Source organism: Blennius ocellaris (genome assembly GCF_963422515.1).
Source record: "Blennius ocellaris genome assembly, chromosome: 5".
Lineage (NCBI taxonomy): Eukaryota > Metazoa > Chordata > Actinopteri > Blenniiformes > Blenniidae > Blennius > Blennius ocellaris.
In genome coordinates, this window is record NC_137654.1 from 22,261,349 (window position 1) to 22,286,669 (window position 25,321).

The window sequence follows — 25,321 nt, forward strand, 5'->3', positions numbered from 1 at the left end:
CAAATTCGCATAAACAGTGTTACATGGGATAATGATCATTCATTCATCAGTTAATGGTTCTGGAATCTAAAAAAAAAACAACAATGTGGGAAGAAAACAAAACGCTGATTAAACTGGGTCAGGTAAATAAAGTCAACAAGCTTGAGTGACTGAATCATATGAAGAAATGAGCTTCACACTGTAGTTCTTTGTTACTGAACCAGCCCCCATGATTACCATACGACCAATCAACGACGAGCAGGGAGACTCTTGAGGGCATTTGTCCAATCACCGGACACTATATAGCTAAGCTCGTTTACATGTCAACACTTGCGGCCAATCAGCAGATAGGTGGGCGTGTCTGACGTGGGGACGCCGGTTTCTCAGTGCCTTCAGCAGCAGCTGCATTTCAAACTAGAATGGCGACCGCTGTCTGCGGTCTGCAATCCACCAGCAGCACCTCCAAACCGGCGAGGACCCACCGGGAGCACCGGAGAAGAGCGAAGGACTCCCGCCGGAGACAGGCCGCGCTCCTCTTCCTCACCAATATCTCGCTCGACGGGCGGCCCCAGTGTCAGCTTATCGATGGAAGCGGTGACCAGAAAGCCTCCGAGGAGCACCGAGACGACGGCCCAACGGTCGCTCCGCCGCCGGCGGCGGGGGACAGTCAGGGGCCGGCGGCGGCGGCGGCCCCGGTGACAGACCCCGCTGCGGCCGGCGACGGCGGCTCGTCCTCCAGTTTCACCGGCGTGGTCAGTCCCGCCCAGCCGTCTCTCGTAATGTCCCCGGGACCGGCCGGGGCAGGTACCGTGGGAGCCAACGAGGTGTTTCTGGAAGGCGGTCGCGCGGCGGAGACGCTCACCCCGGACACCCCTCTGTCCCCGTTCCCCGCCGGCCACCATCCCTGCTCCCGAGTCCGATCGACGCCCGCCGCGCTCAGCCCCGTGCCGGCCACCAACTCCCTGGATTCACGGCAGAGGTGAGTATGCCGGAGATCTGTGACTCACCATGAAACGCCGGATTTTCACTTCCGTGAAAAAAATATTAGGGCCTCGTAAAATCAGAGGGATGCAGCAATGTGTTGTACTGGTAATATTTGTATTGATCTATATGGCTTGAACACATAGTGAAGTCATTTGCCACATGTGTAGTGTGTTTTGGTGAAAGTACTCAGTAAAGTCATTTGACTCAGTGATGTAATGTGATTACCATAAGGGAGTCTTTTAACCTGTCTGTGCTCCTTGTCTTGCTTGATACTATGGAGAACTACTACAACACACACTTTTCTGCCCAGGATAAGAAACGTGTCTGGTTCTCCTGGACCCAAGGTGCCAAAGAAAGTCCACTTCATCAAGAGTATGAGACAGTATGACACCAGAGGATGCAGGTCAGTGTTCAGACAGCATCAACACCCACACACACACACATATAATCACACTGCATAAGGGATGTGGTTAAAATCAAAGTGGGTATATTTTGGACTCTGAATGTGGAACTGTCTGCTCCTGCTGGTATTGTAATAAGCTGCTTAACTGTGGCACGCAGGCTGCAGAGGAATAACAGTGCTGATTGCTACAGTGAATTTAATCACCCTTGGAGGCTTAGCAAAAAGCCAAAAGAGGTGCGGTGTGGAAATGTAAACCCCCATATTGCACCAACAGTATAGTGGGGGGGTAACCACAGACACCAACCACATTGAACATGGCGCCATATAGACTTAGATTCATCGTATCAAAATGCAACAAAACACCTGCCATGTTCCATCTGCCATTCCTCCACTCACAATTTTTTTGATTTGTCTTCCACCGTCTGCTTCATATTCATTCCCTCATACGTCACGTGTTTTCTGCTGGTGAGTGCAACAAAGTGCCGTAGCAAACCCCTGAACTGTGCCTCAGGTTTGGCTTTCTGTTTCTGTTTGAAGGCTGTCACATATTGTTTGACGCCCTCTGAGCTGAAGGGAGTGACACCCTGGATCTTACATAACTTCTGGTAATTAATACTAGACCAAGCCTGTGTTGTAATACTGTCCACCTCCTAGAGAGAGTTGATATTTCCCCCCTCAAGGTCTGGCCTGAGTGTTTACTGCTGAGTGTCCCTGGCAGAGACTGCTGACTGTATGTTATTGTTAAGGACCTTACCCCCCCCCTTTTTGTGTTTGCCTTGTTCTTTCTAGTGTGTTTGCAGGTTGTGTTGCTGTTGAGCAGACTCATTGTTTACGTCTATAAATATGTCCGGATCAATTGAGCTCCAGGGAAATCTGTAGTGTTTATTGGTTATTTATGCATAGTTTTAAGCAGTCCTGCCGAAAAAAAAACCAAAACCCCAACTTCTAAATCCTTCTAGATCATAGTCTGGGAATATTAACCTTTTGAAATATAATTCAGAATAAATTGATGAATTCAGTTGAATATTATTTGTGTGTCTGAAATGCACAGGTTCAATCTGAAGCTGTTAACACATTTTCAAGCGACTTTAAATAACTTTCTGTCTCATTTTTGGGATGTTTTCTGCCTGAATGTTGTCTGATTCACACACTCACTGAGCTGGACGACTCAATATTGTGTCTGATGACCAATATTGAGCAAAAGTCGTCGGTCTGTTTTTGGTTGAAAGGCTCAAACTGGATCATTTGTACAAAAATGCAGAAAATTGCATTGTTGAAAGACTTCTCTCGTGTGTGGAGCTTGTCTTCAGCTGTGTTTAAACAACCAGCCGACTCGCAGATTGTTTATCTCGGCAGGAAGAATCAATAACTCATTTCCCGAATTGTGAAACGCCTTTCTTCCTGATTTGAATCCGTTGAAGACTTCTCTGGTTCAAAGTCATATGTTTTGCTACAAACTTAACTCACGAAGCCATTTGTTTATCATTTAAAGACATGGAACATTAAAAAAAAAAAAAAAAAAAAAAAATTCAGCTAGGGAAGTTTTTTTTCATTTAAGAGTCATCACTTCCTCTGTGTTCAGGTGCTGCTTTGGATCTTGTCCGGCTCAGCCGCGTCCCTGTTGTGAGATTTTAGATTGTTGATGTTGTAGCCGTGGCGCCGTGTGAGCCACCCGGGCGCAGCTGACGAACAGCAGGCCTCTGAGCAGCAAAGTGACCGTGGCCGTTTCTCTTGTAGACTGACACCATCTGTTCTGTCTGCCTGTACTTGCTATGTCCTGCAGGATCATGCTGATTTGTGCCAAGCGGTCGCTATACGCTGCTTTCTCAGTGCTGCCCTATGGAGAGAGTGCTCACCTCAGGTACAAGGCCAGCGACATCACGAGCAGAGAGCGCCCGACATCCTCGCTTTTTTTTTATGTTTCCCTTCCCCTCATCCTCCATGTCACTCTGGGCCAAAAAAACAAAACAAACCGGCAGCGCGTGCTGGAAATGACAACTGTGTGCCTCCCTTTCGCAGCGATCTGAAGCTGGAGGCTCAGAGGCAGCGGCTGTCCTCCGTGGTGGCGGCGGACCTGCTTCCGTCCCTGGAGGGCGTGGAGCTGGGCGCCATCGGGAAGGTAAACGTCGAGCTGTGAGATCACAGAAATGTGGAAATCCTCCCACGGCCGACCGTCTCCCTCTCCCTCTTCTCTCCCCTCCTCAGACGGTGTCCTACGCTCAGTTTCTTTTCCCGACCAACGCGTTGGTGAGGCCGAAGAGCGGCGGCGCGGCGGAGAGCAGCACGGCGCAGACCCCGCAGTCGCGTTTCCGTGGCAACGGGCAGAGGAACTTCACCCCCGCGCGTCTGAACGCCAGCGCGGCGCCGGACCCGGGTACGGCTCCGGCTTCTAGACGCCACAGCCGCTCCCGGCCCATCGACCCCGGCGTCCGGCGTGCGGCTGACTCCGGTTCTTCTTATCTTGTGCGTTTCAGGCACGGAGGAGGTTGTGGAGTACGACCCCAACCTGCTCAGTGACCCGCAGTGGCCCTGTGGGAGACACAAGAGGGTCCTGATCTTTGCATCATATGTGGTGAGTGGATTTCTTTTTTTTAGCTGGAATCAGTTGGAAATCCCAATCGTACCAGTTGTAATTCATAATGGAGATTAAAAATAAAAAAACATGAACACGCCAGTGTCCCAGAAATGGAGAGAATGTGGATGGAAACAGTTAGATTTTGATGGATTTTGGAACAATGGAGATGTACTTTGCTTGGTAAGAGTCTGGTCTTTAACATGACAGTTATTGAGTTTAGCGGCGAGGCGTTCAAGGACAGCTGTGAGCGTCGGTCGTCTGGGTTTCAAACGAGCTCAGACTCGGAGCCCTGAGCAAGATAATTGTAGTGATTTGATTTAGATTTCCAGCCGAAGTCTTCAGAGGCAGTTAAGAGCTGCACTGGCAAACTTTTAAGAAGAGCAACATCCAAGACAAGCCTGAGGCGAATCACCGTTTAGAGCAGGGGTGTCAGACATGAGTCCCGGGGGCCACAACCGGCCCACCAGACGATCTAATCCGGTCCGCAATGTGATTTAAAAAAAAAAAAAAAAAAGTATAAATATGAAAACTGACAGAGGCTGATCTAAAAACACTAGATTGGCAAAAATGACATTCAAAACCGCCCTTGGTCAGAATTTGACCCCCAACATAACGCAACACCTTTCACAATAAAACGACGAGTCCAACTTATGTGAAATGAGACTTTAGACACGTAAACTCAAATAAATTTCCAGATGATGACAAATTGTTTTAATCCTGAATAAAAAATACGATATCCAGATACAGGCGACTGAGGGTTTTTTTTTTTTGCAAATATAATAATATCTGATTTCCTTTAATATGGATATTTCAGAATAGACTGGCAAATCCTTGCAGTTGCAAAAGAGTCAAAAGAAGGAAAGACTTTGCATTTGTCCAGTATCTGCAGTTTAATATGTTCTGTTTGACTTGTTCGGCCCTCCAGAGGTCAGATCAGGTTGATGTGGCCCCTCAACTGAAATGAGTTTGACACCCCTGGTTTAGAGCCTCACCTCTCATCTCTATTGTTCAGGTGTTTATTATATAAAGGTTTTCATTGCACAGTTTGAATTATAGAGACATTTAGGTTGTCATGAAGCTCCTAAGAATCTGAGTTCTGCATGTTTTTAAAAGGCGTCAATCAATTTAATCATGTTTGAACGACACTGCGTAGGTGCAGATGAATTTTTCACGCTGTGGAGAAAACAGACGGGTGTCTGGTAATTAAGTGTCTTTGTGTCGGGTAACGTGAGACGTCGCACACCCATAAATTTATGATGGGACTTTGTGACAGTGGATCGTGTTCGCAGGAGGCCGATGAATAATTTGTGAAGAGTTTCAGTCTGAGACGACAGACCTGCTCCAAAACGCCGTCACCAGCTTTTACTGAATAAACACATGCACACATTATCAGAAGTCACCGACTTGCACCTTTTTTAGACATTTGAGGACAGTGAAGCACTACAATATGAATATTTAGATCCATTGCTGTCTCAAGTAATTTTCAACAATTGCTTGCGAGTCGATTATCAATCAAGTTAAAGGTTTTTATTTGAATGTGATTGAAATTGACTTCAGGATTATTTCCTGCAGATTTGCATTAACTTGAGTCTTAATTATATGAATCACGACTTGGACTTGGACTGAGTCGGCAGATTTAAATCTGCCGACTCAGTCCTGGCCCTGACACCGGGGCCAGGGCCGACGCAGTGTCTTCTGTTACCCCTGCAGCTAAAAAAAGAACCGGATGTTCCCAAATTTAGGTTTGCAGGAGTTCAGAAATCACCTCTGACCGACTCCATGTGCGTCCGCTCGCATTTCCAAGGTTAACCTCTGTCGGATCGACTTTTTCTTTCTTCACTTCTGAGCTCCCCCACCCCCCCCCCCCCCAATTCCTTTTTCTCGTTCCATTTTAGCGTTCGCTCCACGTGAAACCACATCCGGCTCTCCACATCCTCGAGTGCTGTCGGGATTGTCGTATTGCTCAGCACCATGTGACTGCATGTGAAACGAGTTCCTCCAAGCAGCGCTGGTTTTTTTTTTTTTTTCCTGCTGACACGAGTCGTGTTTGATCTGACGCGCCGATTTTTTTTTTTTTCATCCCTGCAGACGACCGTCATCGAGTACGTGAAGCCGTCCGACCTGAAGAAGGACATGAACGAGACCTTCAAGGAGAAGTTTCCGCACATTAAGCTGACGCTGAGCAAGATAAGAAGGTGCGGATGGCGTCTGTGCTCCTCTTTGATTTTTGAATGTGGCTCGTTCACGTTTCACAATTCTCTCTCTCTCTCTCTCTCTCTCACTCTCACTCTCACTCTCACTCTCACTCTCACTCTCGCTCTCACTCTCACTCTCACTCTCACTCAACAAACGGCCGACTGTGACGTCCTCTCCGCCAGCCTGAAGAGGGAGATGAGGGCCGTCAGCGAAGAGTGCGGCCTCCAGCCCGTCACCATAGCGATGGCGTTTGTTTACTTCGAGAAGCTGGTGCTGCAGGGCCGCCTCAACAAGCAGAACAGGAAGCTCGTGTCGGCGACGTGCGTGCTGCTGGCCGCCAAGATCAGCAGCGACCTGCGGAAGCCGGAAGTCAAGCAGCTCCTCGACGTGAGCGACGCCTCCACACAGTTGTTAACTCCTCGTTGGGCAAAGAACGTCCTCGTTTCTTCATGAGCCTTCCAAACTTCAGTCACAAAATGATCAGTGATCCGTCTATTTCCAATATCAATTGTAGAAATGATTGCAAAAAAAGTGTGCTCTGGGTGCTAAGGGTTGTTTATAACACCTTTTACACTCTGGCACCCTTCATAGGGGACTATATAAAATCCCCTATGAAGGCTTTGCAAGAGAAACTCAACAAGAAGAGTAGACAGTCGGTAAGTAAAGAACAAGAACAAGCTCAGTTTTGTTTACCCAACCTTTTCCTCGCAACTGCCCGGATCCTCAGTGACTGGAGACGGAGACATGGCACCAGTCACACTTTTATTTTAACCAAACAAATGAAGACCAGTTATCCTGCTTTTACAGAAAGTAGTAAGTGTTCAACTGGGCTGGTAAAGACGGACACTTTGGTCCAATCTTTGATTAATAATCCAATTCAGCAAACCGTCGCTCGGGAAGCAGCCGTTTCTGTTTGCATTGGCAAACGCAGCGGCTGATTCAAACTCTTGTTTCTGTTCTTTCTGCCGTTCCCAAACCTGCTCATGGAAGAAAGCAAAAATATATGATATCATTTACAAAAAATTAAATAAAAAGATAAAAGTGAAGACTTTTGATTCAAACTGTTGGGGTGAGATGGGTGTGTCCCAAGTCCAGCCCCTAAGCCAATCATAACCATTGAGTCACATATCTTTATTACTCCCTCTCTCTTAAGAAGTCATTATTTTTATTGCTACACAGACAAATACACGAGTATAAACGTTGTCATGTGTGGAGCAGCCTTCGCTGTCTGCTGTGGATTATTGAATTGAACACATTTCCTCTGCTTTCTTGTGTCCCCGTGTGTCCCCTTGTCCTCCCTTGTGTCCCCGTGTGGACGAGCAGAAGTTGGAGGAGCGTTTCCGGATCAACAGACGGGAGCTGATTCCTCTGGAATTCGCCGTGCTGGTCGCAATGGAGATGGGCCTTTACCTCCCCGAGAGCAAAGTCATGCCTCACTACCGCAGGCTGGTGCAGCAGGGTTAGAGCGGCGGCGACGCCATCACCAGCACATATGTGTGTGTGTGTGTGTGTGTGTATGTATGTGTGTGTGGATCGACCAGTTAATAAGCTGTGGTGTTCAAAAACAAATAACTCCCTATTTATTTTTGTGAGTGACCTAGTTTACACTCGTTTAGACTGGATGTGTTTGTAGACGTGGCGTCTGGTGTCGACCCTCTCATGAGCTCTACGTTAGAGACGTTCAATCAGCACGTTAATTGTGCTTTTACTTTCATGTCTCGTGAACAGGTTGGTTTTTTTTTTCTTTTTGGTATTCTTGTTTTTGAAAGGAAACAAAACACTGAAACGTCTGTTAACCAGCTCCTCGCCTGCACCTTCATCGCTACACAGCCTGTATAGTTAATTTTTTAATCAACCCATACAAGTGATTAAAAAACAAATATATATATATTTTAAAAGCCTTTTTTTTTTTTTAACTCCACTGTGACGCTGACACTGTAGAAGTTGAGAAACACATGTTTAGACGGCAGCGGCCTTTCTTTTCTTGTTCATTCGTCTCCCGCCAAAAATTCTCGAAGCAGCTTTCCCCTCTGCTGGAGGAGAGCTGATGTTCAGTAGGACCACTGTGGTGTCGCCTGCACACAAACTGGACTCTTAACATTGTCTTATTTATTGTGTTTGTTTTTTACATTTTCAAGTTATTACCCAGGGATGTGTTTTATAAAATGTCATTGAACTCGTCGTTACATCCTTCAGTTCTCAGGAATTCTACTCTTTTTCTTTTAAGTTGCTTCGTAAAGTCAAAACCCAAAGAAGTTACTGTCGTCCATTAGAACCGTAGCGCTCTGGAATGGATGTGACGCTTCGCAGCAGTAATTCCTAAGATTCGTATGGTGATGTGTTTTTAGTATTTAAAAAAAAAAAAAAGCAAAACAAAAAAAAAGTGCCTGAAACTACAGTGGAAGTGGAAATGATTGACAAGTCTCGTCATCTGTGATATTTGGTGTTGACATTTCTTCGTCCCGCTGCGGTTGATCTTTAAAGATGTTCTCGTCCGTGAAAGATAATCACAAACCCGATGATTCAGTTTCTTACGTGTCCGACGTCGCGAGAACCGACCTGTGAATCTGCACATGACGTATGTTTGGTGTCAAATCCATGAGTAAATAATTGTGTTCACGTTTGTCCTGGAACATGAATGTTTTTAAAATCTATTTAAGGAAATAACTGTGACGAGTCTTTTTTTGTCAATATGAACACCACACACACACACACACTCAAGTGTTTCCATGATTTTTACTGCTCTTTTCATGAGACAGGAAGCCGACATGCAGGTAAAATAACACTCGGTTAAATCAGCAGATACGGATTCGCAGCACGGTCGGCCGAGAGGCACAGTATCTGCCGGGCATATTAATCTTAATCCTTTCTAAAAACAAAAAAAAACACAGCAAACGCAGCTAAATAAATAAAACTAATCCGGTTGGCTTCAGTCCAGACTCATGTCTTCATCGTCGTCCTTTTTGTCTTTGGCGTCTCCGTCCGGGTCCGACTTCGTCTCCGTCTCCATGGCTTTGGCAAAAGCCTCCACATCTGCAAAGAGTCAAGTCCAGAAATCTAAATGTACATTTCACTTTTTTTTACTGAAACATTAAATGATCGAATTTTCTACATTTTTCTTGGATAGAAATTTAGATTTTTGATGGTTTTCAAACAATTTTTTCTTAAAACTGATTTTCTCATAAGATTCAATATAAAATCGTTCAATATGTCCTGACGTTTGTTTTAACCTATTCGGCTGTATTTGACACTTAAAAATACCGACAATTACAGACGTGTGAATGTAGCCATTCCCAATTTTCTTTCATTCTTAACATTTTTCTTGCGTGGATGAATTGGAACGTGTTTTACAACCGCTTTAACAAAAGCAGAGTCGTATCAGAGACTGCCGGGGAATATTTTCACGTTTCCCTACAATCCCTTACCTTCTCATTATTTTACTTTTCTGCGTTCACAAACCTTGCAACACGTCAAAAGGAGGACATCACAGCATCTTGCAAGACAAAATCAAAGTGCGGTACAGTTGGGAGCTGCACCGTGACGACGCGCTGCCGGCTGTTGCCGAGCAACCAAAGTTCGTGACGAGCAACTGATGTATTCATCGAGCTCAAAACTTCCCTGAACCAACTTCTTCAAAAACACAAGGTTTTGACTGCAACGTTGAACTTCAGTCGTTTGAAATGTAAAACCACCTCCGGGCTTCTGGATTCCCAGATTCCCCCAGACGTCAACGCTTTTTTTTATCCGTGACGTACGGGTGTTTTTGTTGCGGCAGCGAGTCCTGAAACAACTGACCTCCCTTGTTGGCGGCGTCGACCGCCTCCGCCGGCAAACCGAACTGGTTCATCAGTGGCCCCAGCTGGCCGGACGCCAGGGCGCTGCTGAACATGCTCATCGCCTGGGAAAAAAAACCCCCACCACAAACCCGTGAGCTCGGCGGCATCTCGCCGGATAAAACGCCATGCGCCCCCCCCTCGTGGATCGAGTTCCTTCGGGCCCCTACCTGCTGGAACTGCGGCGAGCTGAGCGTGTTGTGCAGCTCGTCGGTGCTCTGGGGCAGCGACTCTCCGGACGGCAGGTAGGGCGTCAGCCGCTGCTGCACCTCCGGGTTGGCCAGGATGGGAGCCATGACCTCCGGCGTCAGCACGCTGGCGAGGTCCACTGCGCCGCGGGAATTAACGGGATTTACTCCAGATGTCAACATACAGGAATTCCCATTTCCTTAATCCAACCCAACATGTTCTGCATCGATTATTGAAAAAAAGTAACTTGTCGAACTCGATATAATACACAAGTGTCCGAGGCATTGCTTCAACTGTTTTATGTTTTTTTTTTTTTTTGCATTTGTCTCGTATACCAAAGAATCACACTAAAGTTTACCGTCTCCACCTGCAAAACAAATTAAAGTCATCAGTTATTTTGAGCCTAATCTTATTTCAGCTGCTTTCCATATCGTCTCACTTCCCCTCATCTGTTTTCACTCCCCCGACTCTCTTCCTGCTCCCTCGCCGGCTTCTGCTTTGTTCGCGGACCCGGTGACATACGGCGTCACTGAAGCGGGAGGCCGAGCTGCGCCTAATGTTGTGTGGCGCCGTGGAATTAAATCCCGACAGGCCGCAGTACTTTCGGGAACTTACTGCTTCTTCTAACAAACCCAAGGTCATTATGGGAGAACGACGCCGTATTACACGTGCCGTTTGTTATTGAAAGGCTCATTATTGGAAGCGCATTGCAGCGATTGGGCCTTGATGGCGGCGCCGCGCCATCGTCTCACCTCCCTGCCCGCTGGCGGGGACGTTCATGGTGGCCAGGATGCTCTGCAGGTCCCTCAGCTGGATGGGCTGGGTGGGGTTGGCCGTGGCCGCCGCCACGGAGGTCACGGCCGGGGTGGAGGGCGTGGTGGCGGTGGGGGAGGCCACGGAGGTGGCGGAGGGAGTGATGGGGGTGGTGGGCACCTGCGAGGAGCCCAGCCGGCTGGTGGTGGAGGTGGAGGTCGGGGTGACAGCGGTGGACGGACTGAGGGGAGAACACAACGAGAAAAATTAGAGCATGTCATGTTTTCGTGCCACAACAAACCTAGAAATAGTCATTGCATTGGGAAAGTTTCCAAAAAAACTCAGTGAAGTTGACTGGAGTGTGGCTGTACTTGTAATACCACTTTGTACCACAAGGTGGTACAGTGAGTCACTTCAATCAATAACATGAACTAAACTAGAGGATAGACTTTAAAATAATTTATAAGAGGCCAAAAATGCCAAATTGGGAAAAACAAAAGTTAACATCTACTGAAATTTGCAAATAAATCTATTATACACTCCTAAATGTGTCAAACTTAAAAAAAAATTTTTTTTGACACATTTAGCAGTTTATCATAGATTCATTGAAATCTGTAAATATAAGCTTAACGTTTAAATATTCATGTAATAAATCTGGGAATCTGTATAATAATATAAAGGTGTATTATTTGTGAATAATAATGTGTAAAAACAGCCAATACAGAGAAATGGGATACACAAAATTATAATCACTTAAACAGTCCAGATTGACTGTTGAATCAACTGATTATTGATTAGAAGTCTCCTGTAGGGGGACGTTCTCAGCAGGTTTCATCATCAAAATGTGTCTCGCTGGTGCTCAAACTTAACACTGCAGCTGAATCTTTCTGGAGTTTTATTTCCATTCTTGCTCCAGCGGTAACAACACATATAAAGCCACCCCAGAAAAAGGCCTGATTTCGCCCTGCTGCTCTTTGAATATAATGAGCAGAAGTAATAAGGGGGGGGGGCACCTGGTGGACGAGTTGCTGGCTGCAGGAACGCTGCTGCTGCTGCTGCTGCTGCTGCTGCTGCCCAGCAGGTTGGCCAGACCCGGACCGGCCAGTGCGCCCAGACCCCCTGAAACACAAGAGCCACCGGGTCCTGAGAAGTCCAGAAAACAAGCATTGCATGCTCATGTTGTCATGCCGCCAGATGTGCGGCACGCGTAGTAGCGGGTCCCACCCAGCCCGGTCGGTCCGATGAGCTGCATGAGCTGGTTGTGGCTCATGTTTCCCAGGAGGCTTTGCAGGCCGCCCTCGCCTGCGGGGAGAGAGCGGGAGAGACACGCAGGCGCGTTACGTTGAGCGATTTCGCGTTTGCTGAAGGGCGGATGAGTGGGAATCAAACAATGGGTCGGTACCGCCCAGCGCCGACAGGTCGTGACCTCCACTGCCGCCGCTGCCGAGCGTGCCGGGCATCGGCGGGTTGTTGAGGTACTCGTTCACCTTACGGCAGAACTCCTCGTCCTTGTCGGTCTTCGGCTCCTGAAATTCAGAGCAAAACGTCAGTCGGACTGTGTTTCATCAAGACGCAAAGATGGACTGATACAGGATATTACTGTGTTAAATTCAAAATGTTCTTAAAGCTCCACATCCGATATATCCATTAAACCAGCCACCATGATGAAAAATAAAACATGTCCAACTGCATAATATTAATATTTACTTAGTCTGAAAAATATGGGACTTTAACTACTGTAAATGTAGAATATAAAACAGGAACTAAAAAAGGTTGACAATGAAGACACAAATCCAAATAAATAATAATAAAACTACTTCTATGTTATCCATTGAGTATATTTGTGCATTTATTTCTTTGCTTAAATTAATGATCTGTCAGTGTTATTTATTACCCGTTAAGATATTAAATTACTTTAAATGATTAAAAGGGAAAACAAACTGGAGCTTTTTCTTTTTTTTAAATAAGTGAGGAGTAAACAATATTCTAGTATGTTTTGTTCTTAAATCGCCACTTTACGTTTAAGCAAATTAACCTAACTTAATGCTCGATGTTTGTAGTTAAAACTAATAAAATATTAATATTGAATATAAATAATCAGTATTTTCCTCAATGGAAACCATTTTGTGACTATTTCTGTTCAAAAATTGAGCAGAAACAGGAAAATAAAGCAGCATTTTTGCTTGAAATGTACATCTATATTGTTGCCAAAGAAGATCATGGCAACTTGCAACCACATTTTTTAAAATCTGGTGATTTATCACTACATACTGATGAGAAAGGTTAAAAAAATTAAAAAACCAAAAGCACAGAGAGATAAAAAGGTGTGTTGCAGCTTCAGACCTGCATCCAGAAGAAAAGCCTTTTGGATCCGGCCTTGAACTTGAGCACATAAACCCGCCCGGTGGTGCACTGGTTCACCCGCTTGAACTCGCAGTCGTCGGGGAAGATGATCAGGTCCTGAGAATCACAGGTGGAGAGAAGAGTTTAACGCCGCTGGGGGAGCAAAGTCTCACCGACGGCCGAAAAAACCTACGTCGTCCACGTTCCCGGTGGTGCGGTCCTTCCAGCAGAAGTGGATGAGCGAGTCGTCCGTCTGCTGGATGTACACCTGACCTTTACGCTTGTCCGGGGTCACCGTGCTGCCCTTCATCGTCATCTTCCCCGCACGGAACTCCACCAGGTACTTGCTGGAGGAGCCGCGGGAGCCAGACACCAGGCTGGGGAACAGCGCTCCAGAGGCCATGATGAAGAGGAGGAAGAGGAGGAGTGTAGAGTTCTGTCAGGGGGAGGTGTAAGGGTGTCAGTGTTACAAAACGCAGTGACGTTCTCAATGTTTTCATGTGTTTCTCAGATACAATCTCTGGAGGATTAATTCTATATCAAAGCGCGAGATCTTTAAAATGACCATATTTATTAATTCAGACTTCACTGTAATGAAAACAGAATAACTCGCATCATCATGGAGATTAGATTTTTAAGCACGGATTTAAAACATTTGTGGAAATTGTTTCCACAAAACTGTCACTCTCAACACGTTCCTTTCATTTCCTAAAGTTCAAATTGTTCTTATTTATCACGATCTCTGATGTATTAATGGAAACTCTTCCTTCGGTGTTTATATATTGAAGAGCAGTACTAATTGGCTTTTATTTTGCTGAAAGATCATTCATTTTTGGGATTAATTCCATTAAATGTGTTTATCCCTTCTCATCTCAGTTAATACTGCATAACGTCAAATGATAAAATAGATGATTAAAAGCCCCTGAGAGCCCGATGGTGTGAATCTAAAGGTGCCTGCAGCAGCAGGCTGAGCCCACAGCTCCATACCACCAATGACTCTGCATCCTGCTGCCTTCGCTCGTCTTTCAGCTCCCAGAGCTCGCACCAGAGCCGGCTTCACGGATTCACACACGCAGACACTCGTCACGCAGCCACGGAGCGTCAAATACAAACCGAAATATTGAGAAAATACAGAGTTTAACTCACATTTCTGCTTGAATTATCCTTCTGCTGCACCACGGAAGAACTCGGCGAAGATCAATATGATTGGCTGAAAAAGATGGGGTGCTTCGCTGTGATTGGTCGATCCGCCTGCCAGTCAGTGGGGGCTTTAAGAGCTTTAGTACAGTTTGGTTGAGATGACACAACCGACTGTATTGCATGTCAAACCTTCACAGACGCAAATAAACTGGAATTTAATAAACTATTGAAAGCAACTTATCATCTGGTGAAGTAGAAAATACACAAACCAGTATTGATCTTCACTTACATTTTTAACAGAAACTGCCAAATAATGTGTCCTTGTCACTTAAAACAAGAAAAATTATGTTCTGCTCAGGAGCCACTAAATATTCAAAGGTTGAAGACTTAAGAAAAAATATAAATGGATTGATGATAAGGACAAGGTAAACTTAAAGTTTGAATACAAGCAAATGACTGAAATTAAGGACATGGTTCTGTACAAAACATTTTACACGTCTTTGTCATGACTTATGACATTTGTATTTCAAGTTTCAAGGTCTAATATTAGGGTCCGAGCACTGACAGTGTTGGATTTCCTCAGATTACTCGCAAAGTTAAAAAAATATATCGTATTTTTAAGGGACTTATCACACATAACATTTTGAGAAACTTTGCACACTGGTTAGGTCTGCTGAACAATTTGATGATTTGAGGGAGTTACACCATGGCACTATTGTTGTGTTACATAAAAGATGTGTTTGAAAGACACGTTAATCATAGAACAGTGAAAAATAACTGGAGAGGTAAAAGTATCCAGAGGTGTTTGTAGTTTCTATATTCTCAACCTGGTGAACAAATTTAACTCACCATTAAAAAGTGTCTTTATACTTGTAATGCTTTTCAATATATATATATATATATATATATATATGCTTCACAATTGCCTGTAGCTTAAATGAGTTTAAAATGCAAATTGCCTTTAAACCTTTGTTTTGCTTGTCATTGGTTTTTAATTAATGGAAGAATTTAATTGAAATGTGTGTTTTAATAGCTGCCTCTGAAAAGCGCGCGCACACACACACACAGTGTAAATAATGGAGCAAAGATGTTGAGTTTGTAGTCCATAATTTATTTTCTTAAATATGCTTTGTATGCATATGGCTGTTTCTGGAGGGCAGTATGAAGGAGGGGAAACACATGAAATCAACAAATTCACAATGTAAACATTTCCAGCCCGGAGGCTGGACGAGGAGACGAGAGGGAGGAGGAGGAGGAGAAGGCCGGCGGCTCTGAGGAGTCGCAGGCGTCACAAAGTGCTTTGAAGAGTAAAAGATGAAGGTGGGAAGACTGGATGGAGATTTCACTGTACATACATGTGCATAGGACTGTGAGCGCTTACATGTGCAGTTTAATTTAATATTAGTGCTTGAAGAAGAAACAAAAAATATATATTATCCACGCTGTTCAACAGCAGCCGTCGCTGCATGTGTGTGTATACGAGTGTTTATATAAACGGCACACGACATTCATCACCTGCTTTATCTGTCACACCGACGACCCGCTGGAGTGGATTCTGAAGTTTTCACATCTTAGGAGAGGGGATAAATCACTTTGCATAGATGTATGCTGCAGTCAGGCCTGCGACTGACTGAAGGAATGAGCTGGACTGCAGTCGGTCTGAGTTACTCGTCCGTACGTGTGAGAGAAAACCGTCACGGCGGAAAACTTTCTCTTGGAAGCAGAGTGGAGCGCACCTCCCCAGAGGACACCACACCATGTCCAGGCTCTAAGTCTTTCTATCAAACAAACTGATTTGGTTTTTTCCCCAAAAAGTGGCTTAAATAATTGTTGATGTCGCCGCTATAACATTCAATTAACTACATAGAAATCCTCTTTGAGGCTAAATCACCTTCCTCGATGTACACGTGGATATAACCACAGACGGCCAAATTCATCTCAACTATTTACTGCAATTCATGGAAACGCGAAGGGAAAAAAAAGTACAATTTGTATTTCTATTGTGGTTTTAGAAATTATAATTTATAATTCATTTCCAAATGTTTGATAATAGAGTTTTGAATGAAGTCAAATACTAAAATTTGGAGGCGGAAAAAATATCGAGTATTGAACTGAAGGACAAAAGTACCCAATAAACAAAAAGTACAAGAAAATATCAGATATTAGTTTGATACATACGATCACTTTGCTGTATATTAGTAGTTTTCTCCCCCTTTCAGGAATATAAGAGTGATTCTTCTGAGTCTGATGCACTCCACCATCTGCTAACCAACACGTACTGACCGGGAGGCGCCTTTGCAACACGTTAAAAAAAAAAAAACTGCTGCTCTAGTCAGTCTCTGCATCATTTAACCTTGAAGTTCCACATGAATACATTTCTACTCAGTGCAGGAAAGGTTTTCTTTATGGCTTTAACTTGTGTGTGAATAATCACCCCGGTGACCATGCATGCACCAGCTATTATACACGTAATCTACATAAACAGCGGTCGACGGGATAAAGGTACCGTCGATGTGTGTCCGACGCGGCAGTAAACTTGAGTTATAAGCAGCTTTTATCTCTACTTTTTAAGTCTCTATTCACGGAAACACTTGTGACAGTTTACGCATGTTTTAGTGCTCTAACTAAAAATAGACATCTAAGTGTCAAAGAGGCTAATACAAAAGTAGCATGTGTGTTTAAATAACCCCTGATATTTGAATGCGACGCGACAGAAGTGTGTGGTGAGTCTACGAGGTGAGATTATCGTGGAGTACCTGAACTAGAAACTGAAGAAATCCCCCTTTTTGTGTCCTGAGGTCCCACTGGACGCAGGTTCAAAACCCTCCAATGGGGAGCGACACACACACACACACGTTCAGGGCATGTAAAGATGAAGATGCTTTGATGTCAACATTTACAGTAAGTAAAGTCTAAAATCCTCCGTATCATCACACATCCTTCACAGTTGCGGATAATCAGACGAACGCGGCGGCTCTAACAAAGACCAGCAGGCGTCTGGCCGTCAAAAAAAAAAAGGAGAAAAAAAAAGTCACAAATCTTAGCTGCTGAGAAACAAAGTGAATCCTAAATCAGAGAGAAGGTGTTTACACCGAGCTCCTCCTGTGTCAATAAATGTTGGGACAGTCACTGCACTTCCTGTCAAAGTATCCTCCGGTGTACAGCCAGTCCTCGGCTCCCGTGTGGGGGTTCCTTCCCAGCTGGAACCACCTGGAGAGACGGCGGAGACGTCAGACCCGGGGATTCAGAGACGACGTTCCAACGGCGAAACTGACACGAAGACCATTTTCAAAAGAGAAACTTTTACCTGGTCGACCACTCCTCTTCGTCCTTGGATCGTTCTCTGCGTGCCGCTCGCTGTTTCTCCTCCAGCCTCTCCTTCTCCGTACTGGCCGAGTCTACACACACACACACACACACACACACACACACACACACACACACACACACACACACACACACACACACACACACACACACACACACACACACACACACACACACACACACACACACACACACACACACACACACACACACACACACACACACACACACACACACACACACACACACACACACACACACACACAATATTATTATATATATTTTTGAGGTCCGATTGTCGTTTGTTGCCTTAACAACAGGTCTTATAAAAAGGAAAACATTCCACAGCTTTTCTCATCAAGTCGAAAGCTGCGGATCGGCGTGACGAAGGTCTTCACCTATGTCTCCGTTCTCCATGGCCCTGATGTCGGGCCTCAGCCGGCAGTCTGTGGGAGCCAGCAGTCTCTCCATGCCGGGCTCCAGCTCGTTGAGTGTCAGGGCGAAGCTGGTGAAGTTGTACATCTACAGGCAAGAGAGAAAAGTTAACGTCTCCTCGCGAGGAAATCTTACAACCTATTGCAAACCCAAACCAACAACTTTGAAGGAAATGATCTGAACCATCTGATGTGATGGATTTACCATAAATCTTACTTTATGAAGACAAAAATGTTGAGTTCTGCTCAAAATCATCAGTTATTTTTTATTTGTGACCGAGGAGGAACATCACGTACATTGAAATGTATTACACAGCTATAAACTAATTGGTCATTTAAAACCTCAGTGAGCCTCGTGGTTTGTGAAAAACCACATCGGCTCATTTCGTCTTTTATTGGGCTTTTGTTGAAACTACTTTAATCACATCCCAATAAATTATCAGCAGATAAATCTATGCTCAGGTCTCAGTAAACCACATCTAAAAAAAACCCCAACACAATTACATTAAAAATATTTTGATGATTCGGCAAATTTTGTTTCTTACGATTAACATTTTCCTGCCTGATTGATTTGATTGGTTGAGTGCAAGCGATCAACAACAATCAGTTGAACGATGACGTCGTTGGTAGGAAGTGATTCGCGGCCTCTCGAAAAACATATTGCGGGTGCTCTGACCTGCGCCGAGTGAGCGGGCCGCGGCGTTATCCTCCACAATAAGGCACTTCCTGGTATCACAGTCACAGTCTCCTGAACCTCCGGCATCTCGTCGGCATCTTCGCCGTCGCTGCTGTGTTCCTGCAGAGGCGCCGGGGTGAGTAAACGTGTTCAGACGAGGACCAGCCGTGTCGGAGCAAACACAGAGGTGATCCACACAGCCACAGAGTCAACACGTCTCTCAAGCGACGACGCACGTCATTGCAAGGCAGTATGGACGAGTGCCGGCAATGATCTCATCAATACACTACACTCTGAACGCCACTGGACAACAGCAGCAGCACATGACAGATACCAAGTACACCGTCGCCTTACCTTCGACTAATGCCACTGCATGTTTATTGTGAAAGGAGAAGATACCGTTTGAGAAAACATTTCCACAGGGATGAGTGACAAGTCACACGCAAAACGAGTCAAAGATGAACACGAAAGCAAAAAAAACCAAAACTGCGAGCGGACGTCGCCGCCGCCACACGCCTCCTCACCTGTCGCAGCTTTTTTGGGTCTCCGCTGGACTTCTTCTCCGACTTCTTATAGGCGTCGTAGACCTTCGGCTCCACGCTGTACATGCACTCCGTCCACTTCCCGTAGATCACTCTGCGCTTCTTCTTACTGAAGCGACAAAACGAAACACCGTTCAGTTCAGAGAAAACGAAAACCTAAACGCACACAAATGATGGTTTTATGGAAGCGGTGAAGCGCTTCACCTTTTATCTTGAATAAAACCTTCTACTTTATGCAGCTCTTTTCCAAACATCCCACACGGCTTGAACGTCAACACGCACTTCTCGCCCGTGCTGAGAAATGAAACCGACAAATAAAATGACCACGAGAGCAATAAATCATACAACAATTAAAATCACAAGTCACTCGTCCAGCATTTGTCATTTGCACTATAAAGAACTTGTCTTTTTTTCTTTTTTTTTACCTGTGGTTCAGAATTTCCACTGTTCCATACTGCTCAATCCAGAGTTTTCCCAGTATGATGTTGTGCACGCAGCAAAGTGGATTCGTCCACGTGTACACTTCTTTATGTCTGGAGGAACAAGAAAACAAAACATTGTTATGTCTGTGTGAGGATGAACAGAGAAGAAAAAAAAAGACTTGCATCAACAAGTACATTGGAAAAGAAAAACTAAAAAACTAAAATTATGCTAACATATGAATATTAACTGCCGAACGAACATTTTATCGACCGACGATCTACCGCTATTCAAAGTACAATTTTAAAATCCAGTTTTATATGCATAACAGCGCTGTTATATCTTGGGAGTTTCACGCTTGAATATAATATTGAAGATGGAAAAGCTCATGAAGACTTCCTTTCTCCTCGAAACCAAACACTCCACCAGCTTTCGCTGATCGGCCTTGATATTCATTTACCCAAAACACGCATGAAACAAATTACGCAGCAGTCACGTCTAAATGAGATGTCATCATTTTAACCTTTCCATAGAGTAATACTCACTTTAGTAGCTCCAGCGTCATGGTGCCTTTCGGCTCCGCCTCCACACTTTTGCCCCAGAACTTGAGTTTTGGGTAGATGGAGCCGTGGAACTCGAACTCCTGCTTCAGCGACTGAGCGTGAAAGGCACTGACGGGTGGGTGGTGGCTCACCTGCTCCGAGATCAACCTGTATCCTTCCTCCTCTCTTGGAAAAACAAACGCGCAAATGAGTTATCGTCCAGAGTGCGTGACCGAGTGAACCCGTCCGACCCCAGGTACCTCGTGAGCTCGTACGTCTCCCCGAGCAACGGGTTGAATGGCTTTCCAGTCCTTTCCCACTGAGATGCAACCGCCGAGACGGCGAACGCAGCGACGACCTGTCACGGAGATGCACAGTGAGACACGACGACTGATAATATCATTTCATCAAATTTAAGAGTCGACCCTTTACTTCTGCTCCCTGAGACTCTCTTTGGTTTTATGCGACCGTCAAGGAGAATATTTGTGTAATTTGGTTAGGGCGAAAATATGGGCTCATAAACTGCAATGTGATCTGCGACAGTTTTCGTTCAGGGTAATTCTGGCAAAGAATTCTGTTGCTGAAAGAAAAAGTGTTTGAAGTGTCTGACACAAAACAAAGTTAACGGCATAAGAATTGGGGGAGGGGGGTGAAGAATGGCTCAATCAAACTGTCACCAGACCTCGTACCTGCATGCGCTCCATGGAGTCAGACAAGCTGCAGGCTCGGTGGATGAGGTGAGTGTGTTCCATGTACTCCGAGATCCTCTGGAGAAAGCTCAGCGGCTCGTTAAACACCACGGGCATTGCGATTTTGGACAGCTCCTGTGACGCACCGCAAGAAGAATCGGGTGTATTTAAGCTGGAAACATAAACTGCGTGACGAACCCGAGTCGCACAGTTTGTTGAACGGCATTTATTCTATGAATTCGTGGACTGTATTACACAACTTGCATGTCGTTAAAAAAAAAAAAAAAAAGTCCCTTTTCAGGAAAGACCACACATTTTTCCTTCTACCCCTCATGTTCATTTAAGTCGTTTAGTTTATTACATCTGCATTTCCAGAAGTAAAACGAGCTCAGTCATGAATGATCTCGTCGAAGAGAGTTGAAAGTAAATGTGAGTTATGTAAGTTGTTGAATTATTTAGTTTGAGACAATACATTCACACGAGTCGAGAATCTGGCTACAGCTCGTTGGGAGAAAATCTCACGTTAAAAATTTAGATCACAGTTGAGCGTAGCTGCACGGAACAAGGGTGTCGTTTTGTTCCGGCAGTTTAACAGGCAGGCCGGACTCACCATGCCGATGCATTTCTTCAGTATATTCCACACGCTGAAGTTGTTTCTGGAGATCATTTCGGCTGGCAGCGTTTTCCTGGGACACGATCCAATCAAATGACATCAGAGATTATCTGACGGAATCCAACAGAAACTTCCAACAAAGCTGAAAATGAGCAGTCAAAACGACGGGGTCACTGGGAAACCAACGGGAAAACGCTTTGCAGTGGAAGCGTTTGCTGGTCAACATAAAAACGTGGTTTCCACTGGGATTGTTGGGGGGGAAAACGCATGGAAAATGCATGCATGATGACACCTTCAAACTCGCTCACTTAAAGATAGACGCGATCGTGTGAGAACATGCAGAGCAAACAGGAATGACGAAACATGTCGAGAGTCTGTGGGGACATGGATTCTGTCATCTCCTGGAGCGAACATGCTTCTCGGGCGGGTATTTGTCTCATTTTAAAGTAACTCTAAATTGGTACTGCATTTATATTGGGAAACATGAAATATCCAAATGAAAGAAACATCTTAGTCTCAAATGTTCCTGGTGCGTTGTACTCCTGTTGCTGCAAAAATCAACAGCATTTTACATATGATCGACATACGTTTTAAGAACATCAATGGTTTCCATTCAAAACTTTAAAAAAAAAGTATTTGGTCCACTTACAGCTTGTCAGGTGATGCTGCATTTAGACTTTAATGGAACAACATCAATCATACGGAGACCTACTTTTCCAGTGGACTTTGGCAGAGGAAGTTTTCCACAAATGGGCCACGCTAAAGCAGCAATCACCACAGGGTTCATTTGAACTCAACCCAATAATGAAGTAAACACACCCTTAATTAAATGGCCGAACCACCACAAGTGTTTCTTAAAAAAACCCCCAATGAGATTAACTTTCTCAATGCGTCTTGAAGAAATTCATTGCCAACAACATATCACACAATCTCGATCATCCAGAGTTCAGGTGATAAGAGGAGGATCGAGGCCTAGTGTCTGTCCAACACAACAAGCAAGATCGATTATTGTCATTAATGAAGGACACAACTTTGTGGGTTATTGCTAAGTGTCAGAAAGACAAACTTAAAAAAAAAAAGAAGTTTACATGCATTTGTGAGTATTTTGTACTGCACAGTCCAGTTTCTAGGTGCTGAACTGCAGTTGCTTGCAAACGAATTGATTTACACAAACAAACGCATCATTGCAGAATGTGCAGTTGCTGGTCCTCCAGTGTTCCCTGGTTCCTCCCTGCTCACCTCCTCTCCCACACGCCGTTCTCCTGCGCGGCTCTGCCGTCAGCCCCCGGCTTGCCGTCAAACACCAGGGCATCTTTGAAACTGACCTCGCAGGAATCGTCCGACTCCAGCCCTGGGAGGAGAGGAGAGGAGAGGATCAACAACGCAGCCGTCACTGACGAGCGGCGGGCAACAACGTCGCCGTGTGGAGCCGGGTATTTACGGGTCTGTCTCACCGGTCTCCGCGTCGTAAAACTCCTCCTCGCTGTTCATGCTGAGCTCTGGTCGAAGCCGCAGGGTTATGAAGTCATGTTTCCCCCCGGGGGCCTGTGCCTGCAGCCCAGACGCCTCCCGAGCATCACACACACACACGCACACACGGCACCTGCAACACGGACAGCGGGGTTAACGACGAACGGAGAGGCCGCCCGCGGTCACCGGGGGCTAAATATTATCTAACGCTTGCCGATGTCCCAACAATGAAGGCCTGTCTCGCTCTCCGGGAGCCGCTCGAGAGCCGCCGCTTCACCCGAGAGCTAACTAGCCTTTAGCATCTCAGCTGCTGCTGAGTTAAACTGTCAAGCCTGGACACGACGTGAGCGAAAGACAACCGCAGCGCCACCGACACGGCAACACGGACACCGACACGGGTTCTTGGACATAGTTTAGTAAAGTGTACCTGTGAGGAAAGGTCAAAATTTCGCTGTGTGAAACATAAACAACCGAAGGCTGCCTGTGAAGCTGGGCGGAAGAGGGCGGCAAGGACACGGTGATTGACAGGTGTGTGAGCCAATCAGAGAGCAGCCAGGAGCGCGCTACAAATAAGAGGAGTCCTGCAGCCTTTTCAAACACAACACCCCCCCCAAAAAAGTCAATAAAACACAACATATTACCCCACTGCGACATAGATGTGTCTGATTCAACCATCTCGGGACTCGTACAAATTATTACATGTGTATATGAACATGTTTGAGTTTCAATTTGACCCATTTTGACATTTGAATGTAATCTGTTTTTAATGTCAATAAAATGTATAAGAAAAAACTTGCAATCTTTCGAATGTGTATACTTTTGTACTGGTGCTATATTTTGTTTGTACACTGATGCTCCTCTGGGTGGATTTTAAGTATGTGTTGACAGATTTTAGATCCAGTAATTGTTCACACAAAGGAAATACACCTCAAATGTCATCCAAATTCAAGTGGAATTTATTATTAATGCCAGTTAGGCTAGCGGTACTTCCTAATAATATATTTCAAAAGATATTGGGGAGTTACTGGTCTGGGCCAAATTTGGCCACTGTAAAAACATGAAATGGGAGCAGTATAAGGTTTAGATTGACTGAAAACAAAACAAACAAAATTAATTACACGACCTGTGCAAGGGTTCTTACATAAGTATAATGATTTTTAAATTATATTTTATAGTTAGATTATTTTCATGAAGCATAATAAAGATGATATATCATCTACATAGTTACAAGTTACATTTCCCAATAAAGAAAATACATCATACATCTTTGGATTTGCTGTGCATGTGACCTAAAAACAAAAACTCTTTCGAATGATTGTTTTGAATTACAAAATCTGAATCAGGCTTTTATTCATAATACATATATTTCTCCAGATTCCTTTTTTCCCCCTCCATTCAAGTCTGGGTTTGCCATTTTTATTCCATGTGATGGATGTAAAGATGGAGCACATGCTGAGCCTTCACACCCTCCTGTGCGTCTCCACACACCTACTGCAGTGACCAATGAGCAGGCAGCTCACTGTGTGTGTGTGTGTGTGTGTGTGTGTGTGTGTGTGTGTGTGTGTGTGTGTGTGTGTGTGTGTGTGTGTGTGTGTGTGTGTGTGTGTGTGTGTGTGTGTGTGTGTGTGTGTGTGTGTCGGTAAAGCATAATCTGTGGGTTTTGCCCGCTCAGAGGCAATAAGGAACTGATGGGATGTGACCTTTGGGGAGTCAGTAGAATAAAACTGTGTGGTTTCTGCAAGAATGCTGCAGCTGTGGTCACTGAAACAATGAAAAACGACCGCATGTGAAACACAAACCACGAAACACAGCTCGGGTTCTCCACAAGGTGGCGCTTTTACTCTTGCAACGTCATCAGTCAACATATATGTCCCATCAGTTTTACACCATGTACAGCAACAACACAAATACAGCAAACTTATACAATGGTGAATGAAGAGAACGATTGGGTGTTTACACGCGCGCGCACGCACACACACACACACACACACACACACACACACACACACACACACACACACACACTCACACACACAATTCATTACTTTATTATTATTTGCTTATATTGCACTTGTTGCTATTACTTTTTTGCCATAAATAGACTATGGGGATTTATATGAATGCTTGATCATTGCATTTGCTGCATGCGACTTATCAGTATGTCTTAAGATTAACGACTGGATCTTAGTAAATCCTACAACACTATATCAGCA

General features: G+C 44.9%; 3 protein-coding genes across 4 annotated transcripts; 1 reads left to right on the forward strand and 2 right to left on the reverse strand.

The window, feature by feature from the left end:
- Window positions 1-398: 398 nt before the first annotated feature.
- Window positions 399-8,864, forward strand: cables2a (Cdk5 and Abl enzyme substrate 2a; the record flags this gene model as incomplete). The annotated part of the gene is made up of 9 exons (XM_080496069.1): window positions 399-958; window positions 1,274-1,366; window positions 3,150-3,227; window positions 3,386-3,485; window positions 3,572-3,740; window positions 3,841-3,938; window positions 6,030-6,136; window positions 6,320-6,524; window positions 7,461-8,864. The coding sequence occupies 9 exons, from the start codon at window positions 399-401 to the stop codon at window positions 7,599-7,601; spliced, it is 1,551 nt and encodes a 516-aa protein (XP_080352195.1). The 3' UTR covers window positions 7,602-8,864.
- On the reverse strand, window positions 8,857-14,448 carry LOC308129937 (proteasomal ubiquitin receptor ADRM1-like). The gene is made up of 10 exons (XM_080496070.1): window positions 14,402-14,448; window positions 13,449-13,691; window positions 13,256-13,372; window positions 12,315-12,438; window positions 12,137-12,214; window positions 11,926-12,031; window positions 10,912-11,153; window positions 10,141-10,298; window positions 9,933-10,035; window positions 8,857-9,170 (listed from the first exon to the last, which is right to left on the reverse strand). The coding sequence occupies exons 2-10, from the start codon at window positions 13,656-13,658 to the stop codon at window positions 9,067-9,069; spliced, it is 1,242 nt and encodes a 413-aa protein (XP_080352196.1). The 5' UTR covers window positions 13,659-13,691; window positions 14,402-14,448; the 3' UTR covers window positions 8,857-9,066.
- A 1,051-nt stretch (window positions 14,449-15,499) lies between these two features.
- Window positions 15,500-23,602, reverse strand: LOC308130085 (oxysterol-binding protein-related protein 2-like). Of its 2 annotated transcripts, XM_080496275.1 has the most exons (14): window positions 23,536-23,602; window positions 23,093-23,241; window positions 22,878-22,989; window positions 21,636-21,711; window positions 21,026-21,160; window positions 20,597-20,694; window positions 20,340-20,522; window positions 19,800-19,907; window positions 19,579-19,668; window positions 19,357-19,483; window positions 18,833-18,952; window positions 18,121-18,244; window positions 17,703-17,793; window positions 15,500-17,605 (listed from the first exon to the last, which is right to left on the reverse strand). In XM_080496275.1, the coding sequence occupies exons 2-14, from the start codon at window positions 23,127-23,129 to the stop codon at window positions 17,503-17,505; spliced, it is 1,404 nt and encodes a 467-aa protein (XP_080352401.1). In that variant the 5' UTR covers window positions 23,130-23,241; window positions 23,536-23,602; the 3' UTR covers window positions 15,500-17,502. The 2 variants fall into 2 exon arrangements, with proteins under 2 accessions (XP_080352401.1, XP_080352402.1); XM_080496276.1 differs by lacking the exon at window positions 23,536-23,602 and having other exon boundaries at window positions 21,636-21,780; window positions 23,093-23,112.
- Between the last annotated feature and the right edge of the window lie 1,719 nt (window positions 23,603-25,321).

What these genes read in the sequence shown, in the direction of transcription:
- LOC308129937 (XM_080496070.1), bottom strand. Translation starts at nt 13,658, where the DNA reads ATGGCCTCTGGAGCGCTGTTCCCCAGCCTGGTGTCTGGCTCCCGCGGC. An exon ending in CCACCGGGAACGTGGACGAC is followed by an intron (nt 13,373 to 13,448) that starts GTAGGTTTTTTC and finishes TGTGATTCTCAG; the next exon opens with GACCTGATCATCTTCCCCGA. An exon ending in GCTCGCCGCAGTTCCAGCAG is followed by an intron (nt 10,036 to 10,140) that starts GTAGGGGCCCGA and finishes TTTTTTTCCCAG; the next exon opens with GCGATGAGCATGTTCAGCAG.
- LOC308130085 (XM_080496275.1), bottom strand. Translation starts at nt 23,129, where the DNA reads ATGAACAGCGAGGAGGAGTTTTACGACGCGGAGACCG. An exon ending in GTTTTACGACGCGGAGACCG is followed by an intron (nt 22,990 to 23,092) that starts GTGAGACAGACC and finishes CTCTCCTCCCAG; the next exon opens with GGCTGGAGTCGGACGATTCC. An exon ending in ACTCCATGGAGCGCATGCAG is followed by an intron (nt 20,695 to 21,025) that starts GTACGAGGTCTG and finishes TCTCCGTGACAG; the next exon opens with GTCGTCGCTGCGTTCGCCGT.